This window comes from Dama dama, chromosome X (genome assembly GCF_033118175.1).
Source record: "Dama dama isolate Ldn47 chromosome X, ASM3311817v1, whole genome shotgun sequence".
In the NCBI taxonomy this organism is placed as follows: Eukaryota; Metazoa; Chordata; class Mammalia; order Artiodactyla; family Cervidae; genus Dama; species Dama dama.
The window spans coordinates 42,441,339-42,464,887 of NC_083714.1; the positions used below are offsets into that span (position 1 = coordinate 42,441,339).

The 23,549-nt window shown below is 47.4% G+C and overlaps 1 protein-coding gene across 4 annotated transcripts in view; it reads right to left on the reverse strand.

The window, feature by feature from the left end:
• FGF13 (fibroblast growth factor 13) overlaps nt 1-21,982 on the reverse strand; it is a 514,548-nt gene extending 492,566 nt beyond the window's left edge. The window contains exons 1-2 of one of the 4 annotated variants that reach the window (XM_061137754.1): nt 21,821-21,982; nt 20,446-20,658 (exon numbers count right to left, since the gene is read on the reverse strand). In XM_061137754.1, coding sequence (XP_060993737.1) covers nt 20,446-20,494 — 49 coding nt within the window. In that variant the 5' untranslated portion in view covers nt 20,495-20,658; nt 21,821-21,982. Of the gene's footprint in view, nt 1-20,445; nt 20,659-21,344; nt 21,468-21,813 lie in introns of those variants that run through there. The other 3 variants (XM_061137750.1, XM_061137752.1, XM_061137751.1) reach the window with 3 other exon arrangements.
• Between the last annotated feature and the right edge of the window lie 1,567 nt (nt 21,983-23,549).

A 23,549-nucleotide genomic window follows, 5' to 3' on the forward strand; every position in this document is an offset into this window, starting at 1 on the left:
CCGGTCCAGCCCACACCATCACTGCAGTAAGTATATATACCACAGCCAGGACACAGATTCTCTGAAACAGCTCTTCAGGGGCTTCTCTGCCTTAGCCCACCCGCAATAACAACCACCCTTAAGTTCTTAGGGGAATGGTCTATTATAAACACTAGATGCTCAAAAGCTATTATCTTGTTAATTGTAGCACCCTTAAATCTTAAGTCAGGATCTAGCATTATCCTCTACATATTATAGACATGAATGTTGATATGAAATTCTGAAGTGATTTTCTCTTTTATTAAATAAAGAAAGGCAAGACAATAGCAAAGCAAGGAATTCCCTGGTGGTCCAGTGGTTAAGACTCCACGCTTCCACTGCAGGGAGTGTAGGTTCAATCCCTGATCGGGGAAGTTTGGCATGCCATGCAGTGAGGCAAAAAAAAAAAAAAAAAAACTAACAGTAAAGCAGGTAATAAATGATACCAGCAAAGCAGTTCTCAGGTCGCAGTGCAATATGGGGAACATTATGACATACACCCTCTAAGGTTTGAGTTCCACTTTTGACAGGTCTAGTCCTCATTTTAAAAGAATATTTACATCAGTACGCTGTAGATAAGAGAGACCAAACATGCTAACATGCACCTAAGCAGAAACTGAGCCTGCATAAGAAATGAGGGGTGGCTGACCAATGTCAGTTCATTTATTTACCCAACGATGAGGGTCTGCTATATACCTTAGAAGTAAATGATATGATATTAAGGTCATTATCAATCACTGTTGAAAACGGTTCTGCAGTCACATTGGGGAAACTTAAAGAGATGAAGAGAAGGAGATCCAGAGAGAATTGATGCTGTCCTATCACATACTTCCTAAGTGCTAGAGATGGAAGTGGATTCCAAAAATATGAGGTTATCATTCTGGACTCCTCTCGCCTCCTTAATCAAATGAGATGTAAATAGACCACTCATTACTGTTAACATTAAACCTAATCTCCTCCCCACCTTGAAGAGTGCCCTCCGATCTTTAGACATCATCTACCTTCATTCCTACCTCACTGAGTCTAAGCTTGGACCACTGCATCAGCTTCCCACTGCTTTCCCAGGCAGCCAGAGCTTTTCAAAATACGTATCAGGTCAGAAGGCTCTCCACCATGCAACCCTCCTAAGGTTTCCCAATGCATTGAGAAATTACATTCAAACTCCTCATCCTGATAAAGCCCTCAATGCCTTCTGCACTGGCCCCTGCCTACATTTCCAGGTGCACCCCATGCCTCTCTAGTCATAATGAATGTTATTCAATTATTCACACTTATATTTGCAATCCCTCTTCCTTCCCCCTCTCCCTTCCCTCCATCCCCTCCCTTTCTTTGTCTTCAGATGTGCTGTTCTTACTGCTTGAAATTCTCTTTCCCCTCTTCTCTGCCCAGCCAACTCATCACACACTTTTCAGATCCCAGTTAAAGGTCTTTTTCCTCAGAAAGCCATCCCTGCCCTTTCCAAGCTGAGTTAGCCACCCTGCTCTGGGCTCGCACTGCTCCCTGGGCTTCTCCTATCACAGCACTGCCAATGCTGTGTTTATCTCGATCGACTCTGGCCTTGTGTATCTTCCCCACTAGACTGGGAGCCCTATGAGGGCAAGAGATCATCTGTAGCTTGTTCACCTTTGTATCACCAGCACCTAGAATCAAGCCTGACACAGAGATGGCACCCAACATGCAATCAATGAACGGGTAAGTGAAATGCATGGAACGCTCCTGAAATTTCTATGTGGCAACTTCTGGGTAAGATTTGTGAAAGTATATTTACTTTTCTGCAACTGCTGAAGTCAAAGTTGAGAGTCACCATGGATGTAAGTTGGAGTCAGAAATGAGTTGCCTCCTGCCTGGTCATACCCCAAACTCAAGAATGATGTTATTTGTCAAATACCAAAGGTCTTTTTTGACTTAATAAAAAATCATGACCTATTAATACTAGCCATATTAGTTTGTACTTTGTATGAATAAAGTCAATTAAGCTGCTTTCTGGACTGGTAGTATCTGACTGCTAAACAATCCATATTCTGGATAGCTTGGAGGTTCTCACTCCTGTTATCAATTTTTTAAATAAGTGCAAACACGTATATGAATCTCTAATCACAGAGGCAATGATTCATAAAACTCCAAGGCCTCTGATCTTAGCAGCACAGAATAAATTAAATCACAATGAGATATCACCTCACACCTCACAGAATGGCTACTATAAAAAAGACAAAAAATAACAAGTGTTGGAGAAGATGTGGAGAAAAGGGAACCCTTGTACACTGCTAGTGGGAATGTAAATTAGTACAGCCACTATGGAAAACAATATGGAGACTCCTCAAAAATTGAAAATAAAATTACTATCAGTTCAGTTTAGCTCAGTTCAGTCACTCAGTCATGTCCAACTTTTTGCAACCCCATGAATTGCAGCACGCCAGGCCTCACTGTCCATCACCAACTCCCAGAGTTTATTCAAACTCATGTCCAGCTCCAAGGGAGCGACAACAGTGACTCTCTGCCTTCTCAGTGTCTCCCCAGTGCCTGGCACTGAGCTTGGCATATGGCTGGTGCTCTCTGAATGAATGGTGGCCAGATTCTCAGGCATGTGTTTCTAAAGCATTGTCTATCACCTGACAGTAAGTGTATCTGCACGCTCTCTGCTCATCAATGGGCAACAGGATACATTAAACAAATGTAGGGCCTTCACAACAGAATATATTAGGGCTTCCCTGGTAGCTCAGCTGATAAAGAATCCACCTGCCATGCAGGAGACCCCAGTTCGATTCCTGGGTCGGGAAGATCCGCTGGCGAAGGGATAGGCTACCCACTCCAGTATTCTTGGGCTTCCCTTGTGGCTCAGCTGGTAAAGACTCTGCCTGCAATGTGGGAGACCTGGGTTTGATCCCTGGATTGAGAAGATCCCCTGGAGAAGGGAATGGCTACCCACTCTGGTATTCTGGCCTGGGGAGAAAGAGTCGGACTTGACTGAGTGACTTGCACTTTCACTTTCAGGGCCTTTACTAGAAACCAAAGTCCACTGGGGACATTTCTATTTCAGGAAACATATAAAGATGCTTGGGAGAGTTTTGAAGATGGCAGGAGGCATGAAAAACAAGGCTTAAGAGCCAATATATAGAGTGGGAAATCTGTGCCCTGGATATAAACACAGCACGCATGACACTGGCTGCCCAATCCAAAGCCACATGCAAGACCTATACAAACCATCTTTGGAGGGGCTGGGAGGAGAGAGGATGCACAGTGAAGATGCTCAAAGGGGCTGCCGATGATGTGTTAGTCGCTCAGTTGTGTCTGACTCTTTGCGACCCCATGGACTGTAGCCTGCCAGGCTCCTCTGTCCATGGAATTTTCCAGTCCAGAATACTGGAGTGGGTAGCCATTCCCTTCTCCAGGGGATCTTCCTTACCCTGGGATTGAACCCAGGTCTCCTGCATTGCAGGCAGATTCTTTACCATCTGAGACATGAGGGCCCTTAAAAGCCAGGGGAGCGCCCCAGAGGGGTGGCATGGTGGTCAACACCTAAGTCCATGCCTGGATATTTCCTCTACTGCATGCCAAGTATTTAGCAACTGTCTCTCACACTCCCCACAAAGGATCGAGAGGAAAAGAAAAAAACTTAATTTCCACATAGTTAAACCTGACTTGGGTTCCTGAACAGAAGACATGTCTCACACATCAAAGAAGCAGAGGAAAACAAATAAAAATGTCAAATTGTTCCAAGACTAACTAGGAAGTTAAAGTTTATCCAAATGACAGAAAGAGTCAAATTTCTATTCAAATAAGCATTCACTGTATTTTCTTTGTGGGCCAGGCTCTGTCCTAGGTACTGGGCATCCAGAGATGAATGAGAGGGTCTCTGAGCTCAAGAAGTTTACGGTATAGGGGGAGAGACATACAACAAAGCAAAAAGGAAATGGAGATAAACTGCAAAAGGTCACCGGAAGGCACAGTCCACTCCCAACGCAGGGATGAAGGGTCATGGAAGTCATCTCAAAGAAACCCCATTATTTCTACCAAAACATCACTGCACAAAAAAACACACCATAAACAATAAATAGACAGAAGAGGACCAAAAAAAAGCCCCAATCTCTCTTCTCATAGTTCTCAAACTTGCAAGCCATTTGGATTAACATCTCCATCCTTAGGACCCTTCATGGTTTGGGCTCTTTCTTCACTTTATTCACCATGTTACTTTGATGACCTAGGACTAAGATTGAAGAAACAAATTGAGTATGTCAAAACAACTTTTCCTGGGAATTCCCTGGCAGTGCAGTGGTTAGGACTCGGTGCTTTCAGGTAATCCTCGGTTGGGGAAACTAAGATCACCCAGGCCATGTGGTGGAGAACCCCTCCCCATCACAAAAAAAAAAAAAAAAAAAAGACTTCTCCCATCAGGTAAACAACAACAACAAAAGATGAACAGCCATATCCACAGCAGCATTAGCCAAAAGGTAGAAGCAACCCAAATGTCCTTCAGCAGACAACATGGAAAAAGAAGATGCGGTTCATACATATGTGATGGTTGATTTTATGTGTTAACTTGGCTGGGTTATGAGACGCCCAGTTAGCTGGTAAAGCATTATTTTGGGGGTGTGTCTATGAGGGTGCTTCTGAATGAGATTAGCATTTGAGTCAGATTGAGTTCATAAGATTCCCCTCACTAATGTGGGCAGGCATCATCGGATCCCTTGAGTGCCCCCAATATGACAAAAGGGTGGGAGGAAGGCAAATTCTCTCTCTTCTGGAGCTGGGAGGTCCTCCCCCTCTTGTCATTGGACATCCGAGCTCCTGGTTCTCAGTTCAAAGTTTAGGACTTAGACCACTGCCACGCCACCTTCCATCTTGGATGAGGAGTTACATCATCAGCTCCCTTGGTTCTCAAACCTTTGTACTCAGACTGAATTATACCATTGGCTTTCCTGGTTCTCCATCTTACAGATGGTAGATTGTGGGACTTCTCGGCCACCATAATCACATGAACCTACTTCTATAAGAAGTGTCCTCCATCTCTATCTAATGTATAGATATCCTATTGGTTCTGTTTTTCTGGAGAATCCTAATAAAATGCACAATGGAGTATTATTCAGCCTTTTAAGAGGACATTCTGACACACCCCACAACATGGATGCTCCTTGAGGACATTATGTTAAGTGAAATAAACCAGTCACAAAAAGATACATACTATCTAAAATAGTCAAACTCATATAAACAGAAAGCAGAAAGGTGGTTTCCAGGGGCTGGGGGGAGTAAGGATGGGGAGTTTTTGTTTAACCGGTATAGTTTCAGTTTTGCAGGATAAAAACATTTTAGAGATTATTTGCACAATAATGTGAATATACTTAACACTACTGAACTGTACACTTAAAAATGGCTAAGATTTTTTTTTCTATTATGTGTATTGTACCACAGTTTGAAATAAAATTTTTACAAAGATCATGCTATAATGCTACAGGGTACACTGTCTTGAAACTCCACTCCAAGAAAGAGTGGTTATGGTATACAAAGGCCCCAAACAGTTTAACTTGTGTAGAAACACTCTATTCCACTTGACCCATCCACTCCATCTAAGTTCCCTCATCTAATGTAATAAACAGGAAAAAAAAAGTAATGCTTTGGTTCTGTTAGTCACAGGTAAGTACAATGGTATGAGAGATGAACACAGTTTTAAAAACTGTTCTTGGCTTTGTTGGGGGAAAACAATACAAGCAATCTTATTTAGGTCACAGCAGTTACTGTAAACATCCCAAAGAAAGCTTATTAATAACAGCCACCCACAAAGGACCTGGTTTCAACCATGGAATGTCATGGAGTCAGTGGAAGGAAGGCTGGGGGAGAATTTGTCTGAATTTTGGAAATTAGAATGTTAGCACCTTTTTGTATTAAATAGTTGAATGTGGATCTAGAAATAGCAAATAGAGCCACTATTTTAAATTAGCAATTGGGACTAGAAGGCCTTTTGATTCATGGCTCTAAATCATAGTGACTGATTGCTTACTTGACTTAAAAAAAATCAGGGAAACATCCTAAATACTTATGCCGATTCTTGATTCAGTAGAGTCTGAGACCACCTTTACCTTCAGTGTGGTCACACACAAATGCACTGGGCTAGGCCCCTGTCCATAGCTTGCTTTATGGCTTTAGGCAGATCACTCCCTCTCCGTGGGCCCGATTCCCTCCTCTTTGTAATGGGAAGGTTGGACCAAATGGCTATTATGATCCCTTCCAACCATTACAGGGGCTTCCCAGGTGGCACTAGTGGTAAAGAACCTGCTTGCCAATGCAGGAGACGTAAAGGATGCAACGTCGATCCCTGGGCTGGGAAGATCCCCTGGAGAAGGAAACAACAACCCACTCCAGTATTCTTGCCTGGAGAATCCCATGGACAGAGGAGCCTGGCGGGCTACAGTCCATAGGGTCGCACAGAGTTGGACACGACTGAAGCGACCTAGCATGCACGCATGCACCAACCATTATAATCTCTTATTAAAAACCTTGGAAGTACGGTGGTGATGGTCACAGAGCAATTTGAGTGCACATGATGCCACACAGAACTGTACACTTACAAAAAAGTCACTGTCTATTTTCCCACAGTAAAAAAGTAAAAATCAATCAACATTTTCAAAAAGAACCTGGGAAGCTGAAACAGCCACTGTGAGCAATAACTTATAATGAGAATTGCAGGAAACTCAAATTCTTCAACAAAAGACCTCTAGCCTTGGCTTATTATTTATTTTTAATCAATACTGATCCCTAAAGAAACATTCAGATACACCAGAGATGATGCTACGGAAAGAAAACCTTTTCATAAAACAGTAATTCCTTCGATATTGCAATGACCTGCCCATTCACCATTTGAGTCCCATCTGTATATATCAGGCTTTCAGAAACTGAGCTTCATCTCTATCAATATGCTGCCCTGGTCACAATTTCACACTCAGTAGAGCAAGTGCTCTCATCTCCTCCAGCCATGTAAACGAAGCAAGTCAACTTCTGGTGCAAAGACAGGAGAACAAGTTTATTATCTTTTACCTGGATTTTCCAGATCCTAGGAAGATGCCTCCGTACTAAAAATCAATACAAGATTTTTCAAGGTATTCAGTGTTGTCACTTGTCTGGAGACAATAGCCTCAGAAAAGAGGATGAACTGTCTTACTTCCCTCTCTTCCCTTTCTGTGCCCGCTGCCCTTTAAAGACATGTTCTTTGTTCCATAAATTCAAAGGTTGCTTTTATGTCCAGTAGGGTGGAGGCAAAAAGCTGTGTTTTTTAAAATGGTGAAATCTGTCAAAGTCCCAATGGCTCTTGTGATACAAATCGGGTCATTCTATATAGCCTGAACCCCCAATTCCACAGGGGGAATAAAAACCATTTATAACTCAAAGTAAGTAGCAGTAATAGGTCAATGCACTTGATTGGTCATGAACCAGTGACAGCGACACTGCTTGGGGCCTGGGGGAGGAGAAGTGGGGTGCATCTAGCTCTAGCCTAACCCTCACCCTCCTACCCTACTCCACCTTCTGCCTGATACAGGCAGGAAAATGGTACCAAGAAGGGGAAATACCTTTGCCCACCTGCTCCAGACTGGCAAAGGGTTATCTTAGAAGTCCCACTTCAGGCCCTTATCCCACCATACTAAGACCCACTGAGGCGCAGCCATTAGAAGGGTCAGAGTATTGCAGCTGTGACTGCCACCTTTCTCATGCCCCCAAAGCTCCCTCCAGGCCTTGCCCTCTCTGAAAGGGCACAGTCTTTGAAATTCTAGAGGAGCAGGAGAAAGACTGGAGGCCAGCCTGACAAAAAGAGAAAAGAGGAGCAAGAATGGAGAAAGGAGGCTTCCAAACAGAACATTTGACTATGGAGAGTGACTAGGGCAGAGAAAACCAAGGGCCAAGGCACGCAGTTCATGAAGGGGACAGAGCTGAGGACAGAGCTCAGGGCTGTTTTTGGAGATACTGACCCCTCTGACAATCTGCTGAAAGCTATGGATGCTACCACCTGAAAAATGCACATTTACGCACTATTTCCAGGGGTCCTTTGATGTCTCTAGGACAATGCCCCGCCAACTTGCCCAATGACAGGAATCACCTAGATGCTTATTTACAATTCACATTACCAAACCCTCTTCCTAAAGTTGTGGTTCGGCAGGCCAGGGGGGAACAAACCCTACAGGTGACTGTTAACTTCCAGCAAACTTGAGAAACAGTGCTCAGGTTCAGTAACCCCTTAATTGGCTGTGCATTAGAATCACTTAAGTTTTACAAACCATATGGGTTCACAAGCCCCATTCTTAGATCAACTAAGTCAAATTCTCATGGTGGGGATGTATGCAGTGGGAGGTGATGCTGACATTCAAGCAGTTTCAAGAACCTCAGCTCTAGTGGTCCCTGGATGAAAAATGAATGAATGACCTATGTCCAACTCTATCCAAGCTTCCTCCTTGGTAGTATGGATTGGCCAGGGCCCAGATGGCTATAATGGGCACCAGGTCATATGACATACCACCAACACTGGACAGTGTTTTGTACATGGAAAATCCAGTTCCTTTAAATAAAACTTTGTAAAACATCAGCTCCACGAAGGCATGCGTCCGTGCTGTCGTGGCCAATGCCTTGCGACCCCATGGACTATAGCCTGCCAGGCTCCTCTGTCCATGGGATTTCCCAGGCAAGAATACTGGAGTGCATTGCCATTTCCCTCTCCAAGGGATCTTCCCGACCCAGGAATTGAACCTGCGTCTCCTGAATTGCAGGCAGATTCTTTACCACTGTGCCACCTGGGAAGCCCTCCATGAAGGCAGGGCTAACTATCTGTTCTGCTCACTGCTATCATAGGAGTTTCAACAAATATCTATTGAGTAAAGTAATGAATTAATTAATACATGAATTAGCACAGTAGGTACTCTGCATACACAGATTCTGCATCTATGGATTCAACCAACAGTGAATCCAAAAAAACACTTTTTTAATTCCAGAAAGTTTCAAAAGGCAAAACTTGAATTTGCCGTAGGCCAGCAACTATTAACATAATATTCACACTGTATTTACAACTATTTACAGGGCATTTACATTTGCATTAGGTATTAGAAGTAATCTAGAGATGAGCTAATGGAGAAGGAAATGGCAACCCACCCCATTATTCTTGCCTGAAGAATCCCAAGGACTGGGGAGCCTGGTGGGCTGCCATTTATGGGGTTGCGCAAGGTTGGACACAACTGAAGCGACTTAGCAGCAACAGCAGCAGAGATGAACTAAAATATGCGGGATATGCATAGGTTATATTCAAAGAAGCTATTATGTAAGAGACTTGAACATCCACAGATTTTGGTATCTGGGAGGGTCCAGGAACCCATGGTTCAGGAGCCCAGTAACTATATAACTAAAATCCATTAAATCAGAGTATGACTGTCAGACAGATGTGTGACTCTAAAGATTTGTTCCTATGGCCAACAAGCTCTTTAACAAAAACCCTCTAACTTGAATAATCAATAGGCAGATCACTACTATTTTAATAATATTATCAATATCACCACTGACCAAATTCCATGTATGTTTTTCATACATTATCTCATTCTATCTTTAAAATAAGCTTATGAGATAAATATAACTATCTCCATTGTAGAGAGGCTTAGAAAGCTTCTTTGCCAAAGGTCACATAGCAACTAAGCAGAGGAACTTACATGTGAACACAAGTCTCTATAACCCATGCTTTTAACCATACAGCCACTTCTACGTAGAAGGTGGCCCGCTGGAAAATGGAAGTTATACCCCTAATTAAATCAAAAGTATTAAATCCAGATGGATTGTTGCTGTCATTCTAAGGGCTTCTAATATGGCTTGAAGTTTCAAAGGTACAAGAGCATTTAAAGAAATCTAGGAAGGATGCTCGGAGAAGGCAATGGCAACCCACTCCAGTACTCTTGCCTGGAGAATCCCATGGATGGAGAGGCCTGTTGGGCTGCAGTCCATGGGGTCGCTAGGAGTCGGACACGACTGAGCGACTTCACTTTCACTTTTCACTTTCATGCTTTGGAGAAGGAAATGGCAACCCACTCCAGTGTTCTTGCCTGGAGAATCCCAGGGACAGGGGAGCCTGGTGGGCTGCCATCTACGGGGTCGCACAGAGTCAGACATGACTGAAGTGACTTAGCAGCAGCAGCAGCAGGAAGGATGCTGAGCTTGATGGTTAAGTAACACATTTATTCAGTATCTCTTTTATGACAAAGGCCCTTGAGGAGGTTAAAATCTAGCTGGGGAGATAAAACACCTAAGCAGATGAAAAGTTAATCATGAGATTTATCCACGGACACTGCCAAATGGGTAACTGAGAGCAGTTCTTTGTAACAAGCGTGGGAGAGATGCTTCCTGGATGATGTGGGTTAAGCTTGGACATAAAGGATCACAAAATATTGAAATAATAGAGCATTCCAGGTCAAGAAACGGTAAGGATAAAAAAAGGAATGATAAGAGCTGGAGCAGAAAAGTCGGTTTGAAGACAATCCATAAGTAATATACTGTTTATGTCCATTTTCATTATTTCATTATGATCATTATATTCATCCATTGTACAGAAAATAGAAGACACAAATAAATATACATTCACATCTTCTATAAGCCAATAACCACAAGATTCCTTTTGATATATATTCTTTCAGGATTTATTCTAAGCATAATTGTGTGTGTGTGTTTATTTAGACATATACATATTTGTCTACATGCATTTAATTTTATATTTATTTTATATTTATTTATTTTATTTATTTTAGATTTATACATGCATATGTGTGCGTGTTAGATTACTTCAGTAGTAACCGTCTCTTTGTGACCTTATGGACTGTAGCCCGCCAGGCTTCCTCTGTCCATGGGATTCTCCAGGCAAGAATACTGGAATGGGTTGGCATGTCCTTCTCCAGGGGATCTTCCAGACCCAGGGATTGAACCTGGGTCTCCTGCATTGCAGGCCGATTGCTTACCATCTGAGCCACCAGGGAAGCCCCATACATGTATATATGTATCTTTAAAAGTGCACATATTTGTATATACATTTATAAAACACGAATGATGTTTGTGGAGGAGCCCAGTGAGAAAGATCTTAAGGCAGTAGAGAAAAACTTAACAACCATAGGGACAAAATCACCATCTCTCCTTTGTCACCCCCAAATCCACAACCAGGGCACACACCAAAAATGATAGTATGGAAGATTATGACATCGGAAAACATTCTAACAGGGTGTTGAGGTTTTTAAAAAAAAAGCATGTGATAGTATTTATTGTGTGATCCCACACGTATACTTAAAAGATGAAATCAGAAAAATAAAAGACTGGAAGGAAAAATCTCAAAAAGAACCTAGGAGTGCAACCTTCGGGGAGATATTTTCTTCTATATGCTTTTTATGATTTTCCGAATCGCATGCATTATTCTGTAATCTGAAAAGAACCGACGCAACGGAAACATAAACCATAGAAAAGCGGACAAATTCGACATGGTCCAGGGCATTCTGTTCAAGACGCAGCCTAGGTTTTTCTGAACAGCTGAAACCGAATTAGCATTGACCAGAAGACAGAGGAAGCAAAGCCCTTGCGTTGGGCCAAGTCCAGACTTCCAGGCTTGGACGGGTATCTGCCTTTGAGCGGCACAGCGGGTAGGTCAGGTACAGGCAGATCAAGGAACCCCTCGATGGTTGGGAGCGGAGGTGGGGGCGGGACCCTCTTCCTCCGGCCCCACCTGCCGCCTCCCGGGAGCTGCACGGAGCCCGCGGTTTAGACCTCCAGGCCCCGGGCGGCCCGCCCCCTTCCCCGGCGCTCAGCCGTCCGCCCCGCCGGCCCCGGCGGCGCTCCCGGGGTGGTGTCCCCACGCGAGCACCCGGGGCCGGTGGACGCAGCCCTCCGCTGCCCGCCGCCGCTGTCGGCCGCAGAGCAGCTTTGTCATGCCGGGCGCCCAGCACTTTTCCTTCGCCAAGTTTCACCTTCGGTGACACAACTTTTCCGTGTTTCTTTTTTCGGCAGCCGCCGCATCACGAGGCTCATGAGCACACAGGTTGGTAATACAGCCGCCGGCCGGATCCGCGGCGACCAAGGGTCGCCGGTTCAGCGGGCCGTTCGGCGCTCGCCTCTAAGTCGGGTTCCAGCCAGTAGAAAAACCAACGCTCCCGGGAGCGAGAGCCGCGAGGAGCGCCGGCCCGGTTTCCAGGAGAACGGTTCACATTGTTCCCCTGGCTCCGAAAACCACGCGCAAATCCGAGAGCTCTTGTTAAGTCTTAACGTTCAATAAACCCCCCCAAGGGGAGAGGCGAGCTCACGCACGGAGAATCAAAGGCAAAAGAAGCAGGTCAATTCACAATACTTTCAAAGTCGTGGTTGAAAGAAGATTCTGAAAATATCCATAGGCATATTCAAGAACTGCGCTCAGCCTGCCTTCTTTAGGTTGTTTACTTCTACTTTTAACAGCAGCATAAATATTTTAAGAACTCGATCTGTTTACTAACTCCCAGCGCAAGAGCAGAAGAAACGCTACCTCCGTAATTTGGAGGGATTTTTTTTTTAAACTGGGTGTCAAGTTTGTTATTAAACTTACCTATAACCTTGCAATAGACTCATCACTGTTAATTACGGCTGTTAAAACATAGGTTCTGCAGCACAAGAGAAACATTACATGAGTCCTAACTTGGAGAACTATAATTAATATGCTCGTTCAAGGCGTGTGTCTCTGTTAACAAGATATATTTTTGGAAATATTATCTAACTAAAGGCAACATAAACAGTATAAGAAATAAAGCTCGCACTTTATTTTTCCATTTAAAATGAGTTACATAATAAGTAGTGAAAAGCTTCTTCCATGGAGCAACCCTTTGAGGGGGTTAGGATTTCTTTAACTGAAGTTAATATAGCTATTACAGGAGAAAATCCAGACAGTTAATGAAAACCACTGACGTCTGTTCACGAGAAAAGGAGTGGGGGTGTGCAGAAAAGGTGGGGGAGGAGGCAGAGAGAGGGAGGGAGGAGGGGGTGAAGTTGAGAGAGAAAGAGAAGGGAAATGAGATAGATGATTCTGATGGGAAAAATAAATAAATAATTAGGACTTTTACCCAGTCCTGAATTATGGGTAAGCATAGTCTTTAGAACACAGGTGAGATAAGCTCTCAGACACAGTTCTGGGGGGAAAAAAAACACCATTATTTTCAAACTGACAGATGCTTAGATCTTGAAAGATAAGAGTCATGGCCCACTGAGGGGAGCTGCACTTCAGAAAGTACAAGTCAGAATGTCCAAAGCCAAGGAGGAAGGAAAAGGGCACAAGGGCACCCCTAAGGCTTAGGGTAGGACTAGGTTTCTCTCAGTACAGTGCCTGGGATGGATAAGTCACTCAAGAAATCTGTTCAGAAATCTCTTTCGGTGCACAAAGATCACCGCCCTGTAGCAATCGTGCCAGTATAGGCAACTCTTCCTAGTCATGTCTATGTTGGTAATTGGCAAGTAATTTTGTCCCTGGGCAAACCTGGATTAGAAAAGAATCAACTGTGTTGCCTAGAAAGCCAATGTTACGTGTATCAGTCCTGGATAGCTTGAACAATTTCATGTCAATCCCTGGCATATGGTCAGTGCTCAAAAGAACTATTGTTACCGAATGCCAAGTTCGTGTGCCCAACGTTGGAGTCTGGAGCAGAGAATCCCAAACTCCCCAAAGGGTTTCAGCTAAGCATCCTTAAAGCCCAGGTGAGGGCGGGGTGGGGGAGGTGATCAGCTCCAGCACAATTCTCTTAGTGGTGAGGTAACAGGGCGATGAATTTTATCAGTCCTTAGGCGCCAAAGGTCTGGGGGGTACTTGCACCTGATCATCAAGTAGTTAACTTCTTCCATTTGGTGGTGGGTTTTAGCATCTGAAAAACTCAGGAAATGTGCATGAGATACTATCATCTAGGTACTTCAGAGAGGAACTACCACAGAGGCTATGGGGGAGGGGTCTGTCAGGGGCAGACCCCACAGGGTTCTGTTCCTGTTACATTGTATTTTAATAACATTAAAAATACATTGTATTTTAATAACTTCTCCATCCTGTGTAGATGTCAAAAACTCACCCACTGACATTAATTCCTTGGTGTTAAGAGGCACTGCCTCTGGCAATCCTTTGTTCAGTGCCAGGTACTGCGCCAGTAATTTGGGTCCCACTAGCTGTGTGAGCTCACACAAGCTACAAAATCTCCCTAAACTTCAATTTTCTCATCTCTAAAGTCCATAAATACTATTTGCCACTTCATTTGACTGACATGAGGATTAAATGAGATATATATATATAAATCATGAATGCCTAGTAAATAATAAGTGGTCCATAATTCAGAAGCTACTATAATGGTAATGATAATAACTATGATCATTATTATTATTATTAAATGATGAATAGACACCCAGGCTTAAATGAATTCCCTACCTTGCCTAGATCATTCAACAAATACTCCTTATGGGCCAGGTGAGTACAAGACCCTGTTGAGTGCCCGAGGGTGGGGGGTCTTCCAAGAAACCAGAGGACAAGACAAGGAGAAGGGGTGTCAACCGGGACAGAAAGCCGGCTGCCTGGAGAGGTTTCTAGGTCTCAGGATCCACAGGTGGCATTCTGTGAGATCAATAAAGGGAAAACTAAAATGTGATGATAGAAATCAAAATAGTAGTTGCCTTCTAAGGGGGAATGATTAGAAAGGAACACAAGAAAACTTTCTGGGGTGATGAAAATATTCTATTATGTGGGTGTAAACATTTGTCAAAATTCATTGAGATGTACACTTAAGATCTGTACATGTTATTGTATATAACCTTTAATTACACCAAAGGAAATTGGTTTCATACCATTTTTTTAAAATAAGTCTTTTACACTTTGGCCTCTGACCAGGCCTGCCTTTCACCAGAAGATTTTTTTTCTTTCTTCTCAGATCCTACTGACAGGGTCCAGAAAGGACAGACATATATACCTGAGAATTCCTCTGGGCGATAGTGATTGTCCAGAACAAATCTTAAGTCTCTGCAGAAGGCTGAGAGCAGGCAGGTCAAGCAAAGCTCAGTCCAGCCCTGATGCACCCCCTAGACCGTCCACCTAAACCTTACACCCACAGAAGCCAAAGGTGCTGCCAGGGTTTTAAAGACTCAGCATGGACACCTACTACCCTCTGCCCACTGCCTATGGGGATGGTCATTAGCCAGTGACACTAATACTATTTCCATTTGAAAATCAATGCGAAAAGTAATTTACAAGGGCAGAAGCATGAGTAGGGCCTGAGAACTGCCTGACAGTAATCTCAACCTACAGTAATTGTAATTAAGGTTTAATGTTTATTACAAACTCAGATCCCTAATAAAACAGCCCTTCACATTTCCGTCGTGCCCCAAGAATCAAGAACATCTCTCTTTTCTAATATAAAAGCCTCATCTTTAGGATTAATATCCTGGAAAAGAGGACTTTCAAGAAAAACAAATGGCCATCCAATTAGAAATTAGAACTGCAGGCTGGAGTGGGGGTCAGGATGATTACTATACACTATTTCACTTTCTTTAGGAAATTAGTGCCATTTACCCAGAAATCCACACCCCTAAGAAATGTTTCATCAGGATATGGCATTCAACAAAGACGAAGTGCCATGTGAAGTACCATGCTTAATAATGTCAGAATTCTGATTCAAATAAGTTTGTAGAACTGGTCTATCACAAATAGATAAGCTACCTGTTGAGCTGGTGAGGACTGACTAGACTAAACCATGCTACATAGGATGATGAGCCTGAAGTCCACTCCTCAGCCTGTGCGACAAATCTATTGCAAACGTGTTTTCTGGATGCTTCTGGATAGGGAAACGTAAACCAGTGACTAGACCCAGTGATTTCTGCAGACGTTTGTCTCCTCTACTAATGGCTAAGAGTATACTTATGTGCCTAATCTTCACCTTCCAAAGATCATGTTAAGCTTAGCAAGGTAATAAACATGGAGGATCCCCTTCACTCGTCACACTTGAATTCATGGGAGGTTTTTTTCTCCTCCCTGAATTGTTTAATCTTGGCAGTTATCTTCTATTCCTTTCAAATTTCTCAACTCCAAAAATACAAGCCATAATGAAGCAGACACTACAAAGCCCTTTTATTGGATATATTTGAGGAGCTGCAACACATTCCGGTTGTTCTGTGTTGATTGTAATTCCCAGAATGAGTAGTTGATTTGAACATAAAACAGCACAGCTGCAAAAAGACCTGGAATGTTAACAGTTTTGTCTCCCTAGTGACTGTCTCACACACAGATCAGCCCTCCAGTTTACCACCCAGACCCTGATTCCAGTTCTCTCCCCAGCTCTGGTCCAGTGCTCAGGGCCACCCTACACAGCCCAGCACTAGGCGTGGACCTCAACCCTAGAGCTCACTTTCTGCTTCTCATGCCTCAGGCAACATCCTTTCCCACTCTAACCTCCTTCACATCACCAGCCCCAGGATGCATCTGAACCCTCTGAAAGGACTTGAACTGTACTGGAAAGAGACATAGAGGAAGCAGAACTAAGAGAGAAGATACAGCACCCCCAACCCATATCCTCCTCCTGCTCTAGCCTGTGGGTCAAGAAGAGGCACAGCACTGGAAATAAGAATGAAGAGGATCTGGGGGTATTGTTCACTCATCTCTTGCACCTATGCCCAGGAACAGATTAACATTTCTGATCAGAGATCTCCCTGGCCACATCCCCTCACTGAAGCTGTCATCACCATCTTGGAAACAGGAGACAACCTGGGGCTGATGACCCTCAAACCACACTGGTCCACAGTGACTGATTTTACCAGGTGAAAAAAGAAGTCCCTTCATGAGTAATAGGGAGGTTATGATTGCTAGTTTTTAATAAGAGGTCACCAGCGTCATGATTTCTTGTGGGTGAAATACCTCTCAACAGCTGGTTGGCCTGGCCCAAGCCCAAGAAAGACACTTGACAGAAGCAATCTCAGTAATCCGCCAAGACCAAGATGAGCTTTAGGAATGGCCTTCAGGGTTCAAGACTTGAGATGCTGGCTGCCTGACCGCAATGGCCTTTCTTAGGTAGGGTTGGTGGGGCTACTGGAAAAGGCCAGGAAGTGAGCTGAAAATGAGCTGTGCCCGTGAATGTACATGGGCACCGTAATCTGTTAGAGCAACAGCTGTCCAAGTGGCTGGCCTCTCAAGACTATGCGTGGAATTGTCCCGCACTGCTCAGCAGCCAGCAGGAACCCAGCCTGATGTGAGTGCTGGCCGTCTCAGAGAACCCACAACCCACAGCCCACATGGCCTTGAAACCTGTCTGGAAGTGATGGCTCTCTGGCTAAGCACGAGGGAAGGGGTTGCTGGCAAAACACAGACAAAGCCAACTAAACCCAAACTCCAACCACAAACCAAATGACAGTTTCAGTGGTTTTGGCCACCTCTTGCAGCACACGGAATCTTAGCTCCCAGACTGGGGATCGAATTCAAGCTTCCACTCTCATGCCCCCTACAGTGGAAGGGCGAAGTCTTAACCACTGGACCACCAGGGATGGCCCAAACCAAATGACAGTTTGGAAATCCACAACTAGCTAGCACTTTCACTCAATCCACAAATGATCTGCGTTTATCTGTAAAAGGCCACACATCTTCCAAAAGCCACAGGAACACAGTTGCCATAAACCAGACACAGCCTTCACTGAGTACTTTTCCAACAGAGAACTGCTGAAAAGACCTTATGTGACAAGGTAGAGAAGAGCGAATCAAAGCTAAGCAAGTATCTGCTTGAACAAACAAATGTTACGCTTTCTTCTCCCCTGAAACAGAACTAGGTCCTCCTGTTCAGGAGCTGAGTGCCCCAGACTATATATTCATCTGCCAATTTAAAAGTTTGTGCAAAGCCTAAATAAATACACAAAAGATGATTTGCTGCACAAGAGGCCATTTTAATACTTTCAAACGCAATCAAGATTCCCCTCCTACCTCCCAAAGAGTCGGGCCTATCTTGTCTGCCTATGTCACTGAAAAAGGTTACAGAAAAGATCATTGTCCATCACTGGTGTTAATGAGTTGAAAAACATCATTTAAAAAGACAAAGAGCAACTGAGATGCTCTGAAAGTCGCATTTCATTAAGGAGCACAAAATGACTTACTACCTATCTACTTACTTACTACTTATCTCCTACCTATGTTTTAAAAAGTCTAGAAACTCTGTTCACAGTCATAAGAGTCCCATCTCCTTGGGGAAGTAAACTCCCTTCTTAAAAGTTGTCTTGTAAAATTACACTAATTTATTCTAATTACAACTGTAATTCCAAATGCTAATTACACAATTCCTACAGAGAGGTATTCCCTTTCAAGTGAATCAACATAAGAAAATGTTATGACATATGCCTAGTAAAAACCTTCATTATTGGGTTACAGAAACTTTGGCCAATAATGTTTCCAGAGTTGTTACTCCCCTTCTGGACAATTACAAATTATATTCCTAGAGCAGCATCTCATTTTCTGTGAATGAATTTGGTTTCAGGATCCCCCCAAAGGTAGCCTGAAATAAGCCTTAGGATGGAAATCAAGGACCAAAGTTCCAGAAACAAACTTGAAATACTCCCAGATGCAGAAGAGGAATCCCTTGCCTACGTTAATTTGGTGCTACCAACTTCAATTGCATTTACCTTTCCGGGCCCCTCGAGGGCAAACAAAAACAGTCTAACGACCCTGAAGTCACTTTCTCTTATCACACGAATACCTGTTTAAACGCACAACAATGAGGAAAGCTCTGGAGAAGTGTAGCAGGAGTTCTACTTTCCGGGTGACCGGTTCAATTAATCTGTGCGCTTCAAACAGCCAGCGGGCATCAGTAGGTCCGAAGGGGGTGACCTCGAGCCTTGAGGCAGGCTCTGACCCTTAGCACCACGGATGGCAACATTGACCCTTAGCACCACGGATCTAAACCTCCCCCCCACCGCCTAAAACTTCTAGAGCCTCTAGTCGACGCTTCGCCTAGTTGGGAGAAGCGGCTCCATTTAGAAACAAGGGATAAAGGCCCTGAGCTGAAGACTTTGACAACTTTCCGCGGGGGAGGGCTGACGCTGCCCTAGAATCTCCCGGGAAAGAAAGCTCCGGAGAGATGGGGAGAGGCGAGAAGGAGAAGAGGAGAAAAAGGAAGAAGGGAAGGAGTGGGAGGGGAGGGAGCTCCAGGGCTCCAGGGGGAATCGGGGCCCGTGAACGAAGGCTGGGGCTCCCCCCGCGGCAGCCCCAACTTCTGCAGCCGCGTGCACCCGGCGTGGGTCGCTGCGGCTCGGCGAGCCTGGGGCCCTCGGGCCGGTCCAGCCCACTCCGGCGTCCGCTCCGGGGCCCTTCCGGACACTTGCACCTCCGGCACCTGCCGTTCCCCACGGCTCTACCACACCCCCTCTTTATCTCTCTCTGTGCCCCTCTCCGCACCCGGAGCTCCCAGGATGTTTACAATCGGGAGCTAAGCCGGGCCCTTAGCAAGGCCACAGCTAGGACGGGTGGGGGTTCGGGGGGACGCCCCTTCCTGCTCCTGAGTTCTCCCCGGCCTGCGCCCTGTTCCGCTGCGCCTCCCCAGCCCGCCGGTGGGAGGCCCCAGGCCGAAAAGCGCTCTCGTGGGGGGGGGACCGGCGGCCGGGCGCCGCGGGCCAGGTGGTTGAACACCCCCCCGAGTGGAGGGACGGGGCGCTCCCCTCCCGCGGAGGCCCGCTCCCGCCGGGCACTAGTGGCCGAGGGACCAGAGCCTTTGTTCTCCCGGGGCTCGGCGAGGCGGCGCTGCCGACGCGCAGCGCGGGCGGCGCCGGGGCACCGGGATTGCTCACTTTTGCACGCGGCGAAGGGAAGGTGGCAAGCTCCTGCCTTCTGGGGAGGGGACCGGGAGAGTTGGGGAGCAGGGGGCGTGAGGGGGAAAGGAGCGTGGGGGGAAGGGGGTGCGTGTCTCGGCCAGGCTCTTTGTTTGCATTGGGGGCGGGGAGAGGGGGGGGGGCGGAAAGGTGGATCGAAGCACGGGTTCTAAGAGTGGGGCAGATTCCTTCCTGAGTATGTCACCGTGTGGCACCCGCGCAGCACACAGATGCACACTCGCGCACACGCAACACACAGGCATTCGCACCGAGAGGCGGCCGGCCGGCGGCAGGCAGCGCTGTTCCCGGCGCTCCGGGCTGCAGCACCTCCGTCTGCCCGCAGCGCCACCCGGGTGCGTCCGGAGGGGGGAATGGAGAGGCTGGTGGCACTCGCGGGGCGACAATCCCACGAAGAAGGAGGGAAAGTGGTGCAAATTCAGAGCTCCCCACCCCCACCCCAGCGGCCCGCCCCTTTCTCGCCCGGGGTCGCAGAGGTCACGGGCAGATTAGGCTCCGGGAGGGAGGCCGGGAGCCGCCGGAGGGCGGCGCGCACGCGAGCGGGCGAGGGAAACCAAGGGAAGGGAAGCAGGCGGACTCGGCGGGCGGGCTTACCCTTAGAAGCATCTTTCTCCTCTTTGGGCTTGGTCACCTTTCCACTCATAGATCCCAGCTTGCTTGACAGGGTTCGGCCAGGAGACGGAAGTCCTCGCCGAGCGGGCCGGACTTGGGAGAGTGCTTAGGGCGGCAAGTCGCGACCGCGAGCTCCCCTCGGTGTGGCTCCGGGCGGAATCCGCTGTTCCCCAGCGCTGCCACCGCCGCCGCTGCCTACGAGAGAGTGGGGAGGAAAGGAGAGGGGTGAAGGAGGAGCCGCCGCCGCCACCGCGAGCCCGAGCGGCCGGCCGCGGGAGGAGCCGCGCGCCTGGCTCCAGAAGTGCAGAGACAAAGCGGCGCGGCGCTCCCCCCGCGCCCCGCGCCCGCCGCTCCTGCCCACCCGCCCGCCCGCGGAGAGCCGCGCTCGCCACCCCCGGAGCCGTCGAGACGTGCGGCCGGGACTCCCCGGCTCGGCCGCCGCGGGCCTCCCTGGGCTCCGCGCCGGCCGCTCGCCCGGCCAGCGCGGGCCTCCTGGGGAGTTGCCTGGGGGTGGGCTACCCGCGCGCCGGCGGGCCGCTTCCCCCGCCTCTCCCCATACGCTGCGGGCCGCCAACTCCATCAAAATAAAACCCCGAGGAAGGTTAAAAACACACACACACACACACACACATCAAAACAAAGACGAAAATATTCACTTAAAAATAACGAGGCTCCCCGAAAGGGAAATGTTTGAACATGTGATGAGCAACGTGTGAGCCTGTTACACCGCAGAGCCGCGCAGCTCCTCGCCCGCGGACAATCGAGAAGGGAGGGTCGTCGCCTGTCTTTTTGTTGAACCAACGTTCCAGGTTCCTATGATTTTGCCAAAAGGGGGTCCCGAGTTGCTGGCGGGCAGAGGAGCGGGACGCGACGGCCCTTACCTGCTCTCTCTCTCCCTACACCCACACCCCCTTTGGAGCTCGCCCGCTCCCTCGCTCGCGCTCTGCTTCCAAAGAACTCTCGGGTCCCGGAGAGCCGCGAATCGGCGCGGCGGCGCCTTCTATATAGACCACAGGGTACGGGCTTGCGGGGGGCGGGGGCCGGCGAGGGCGGGGCCGGCACGGAGCCGCCTGCGGGCTGTAGTAAAAGGAGAGCTCGGCAGGGGCGCGCCGACGTCAGCCGCGGGGTGGCCAAAGCCCCGCCAGGCCGGCGAGCGTGTCGGCCGGGCGGCCCCCGGCCCCTTCGGGGCGGGCAGGACCCGCGGGCGCCGCCAGGGCGGACTCGCACTGTCGGTCGCCGAGATCGAAGCCCGGGGCTCCCGTCTCCCCCTACCCCGGCCCCCGTTACCCTCCACCCTCTAATCCGGGCGCCCGCCTTCCCCGCAGCGCTGCTGGGGCCCGCGCTGCTCACCACCTACACTTTGGGGACTCCGCTGTTGGCAAGTGCCTGCACCCAGCGATGGAATCTCAGTCCGGGAGTCGGCGACTTCTCGCCTCCGGCCAGTTGCCCAAGTTAAACCAGCCGGACTCTCCGTGAGGAGGGCGCGCTGGGATCCGGGTGTCAGTAGGACAGAGAGTGAAACTGACAGCGGCCGCGGCCGCCTCCCACCCCCACTCCCCGCACACAGGCCCCTCCTCCTAGGGCTGGTCGCTCTGGTTGGCAACCTAGGCGCAGAGTGCCCACCACGCGGAATGGCCAACCCCAGACAAACCCAGCGAGGTGGGACTGGGGCCGGGTGCTGGAGAGGGATTAGCGGATCGGCCTGTCGCCTGGAGCACGCTAGTGACCAAAGAGGGACGGTCCATGAAGATCTGAACTAAAGGGAAACAGCTCAGAAATTGTACATGAGAGGGGCGATGGGGAAGACGAGAGAGCCAGGGATAGGGAAGGGGGACAGAGTAGCCCTGGGACATCCTGGGAAACCCTTTGCGCGCGATGGCCCCGTTCTCGGCACGTGGATACCCGGAAGGGCGTGGGACCGGGGTGGCCGCTGGCAGGACTTGGTCCTGAAAGCGGTCCATTAATCAGACCATAGGCTCCAGCCTGGCGGCAGAGACGCGGCAGCGACTACCATACAGAAAATCCGTTTCCCCTCGTCCCACCCAACTCCACCCGCTCCTTAATTCGGTTTCGTTAATGGCATTAAACCAGGCGAAGAAATTATATAGATGGATTAGTCTTACTGAATCCCAGGCGGTAACTCAATTACAAGAGCCTGCTGTGTCTTTCAAGACCAGGAGAGTGGGTTGCCCCTGCCTCCAGCCCCGGGTCTAAAGGTCGGCAAGCCTCTAAATTCAATTTGCAGCCTCTGTCCTTGGTCTGGAAGGAACTCCAGGCCTATTTTTCTTGTAAATAATATCTAATAATCTGGAAGTTGATGACACAATGTGATTATACAACCCAAGTTTAGATCATTAATATCAGTACTCTGGGAAAGAAGGAATTTCTCTTCAACTGACCGGAATTCAAAAGGGATGGAAACCTGGGTGAATTTAGAAGAAAGATGAAGGAGAGAGGGGTTGAATCCTCAGTTTACACCCAATAATAGTCAGTTACTATGGATTTAGTACCTACCCTGTGCCAGGCAGCGGGCTAAATGCTTTACATCATTATCTTATTTCATCTTCACAAAAAACCTAGGAAGTGTTATTTCCATTTTACAAATGAGGAAACTGAGGCTCAGAGAGGTTAAGTAACTTGCCCAGAGGTCACACCTCCTAGTGGTGGAGCCTGGATAAAAAAACTAGGAGAGCAAATAGGAAACTAGGTGGGTCTGTCTTTTCTGTGCTCTTCTATTAGACAACATGGTCTCTCAACACTCCTATCAGCATCTTAAAAGGTGGGGGAAAGCAGGTTTTCACTGAAATCTGCCAGGCATGAAACCCCTCAGTCCTTTCAAACTCCCTTAACTCAGCATGTTCAACACACACACACACACACACACACACATATATTCCTCTCTTGTGTACATGTAACATTTGCTTTGTCTACATAACTCCAGTAAGCAACAAGACCCTCTTTCGGGGAAAGGGTCAGTTTCTGTCCTGGGGGTTATTAAGCATGGTGTGTATCCTGAGTATCTAAGCTTTCCTGACACACTAAACTTTCCAGAAAGTTCTCTGCACAGAGAAGACTCCCCCATCCTA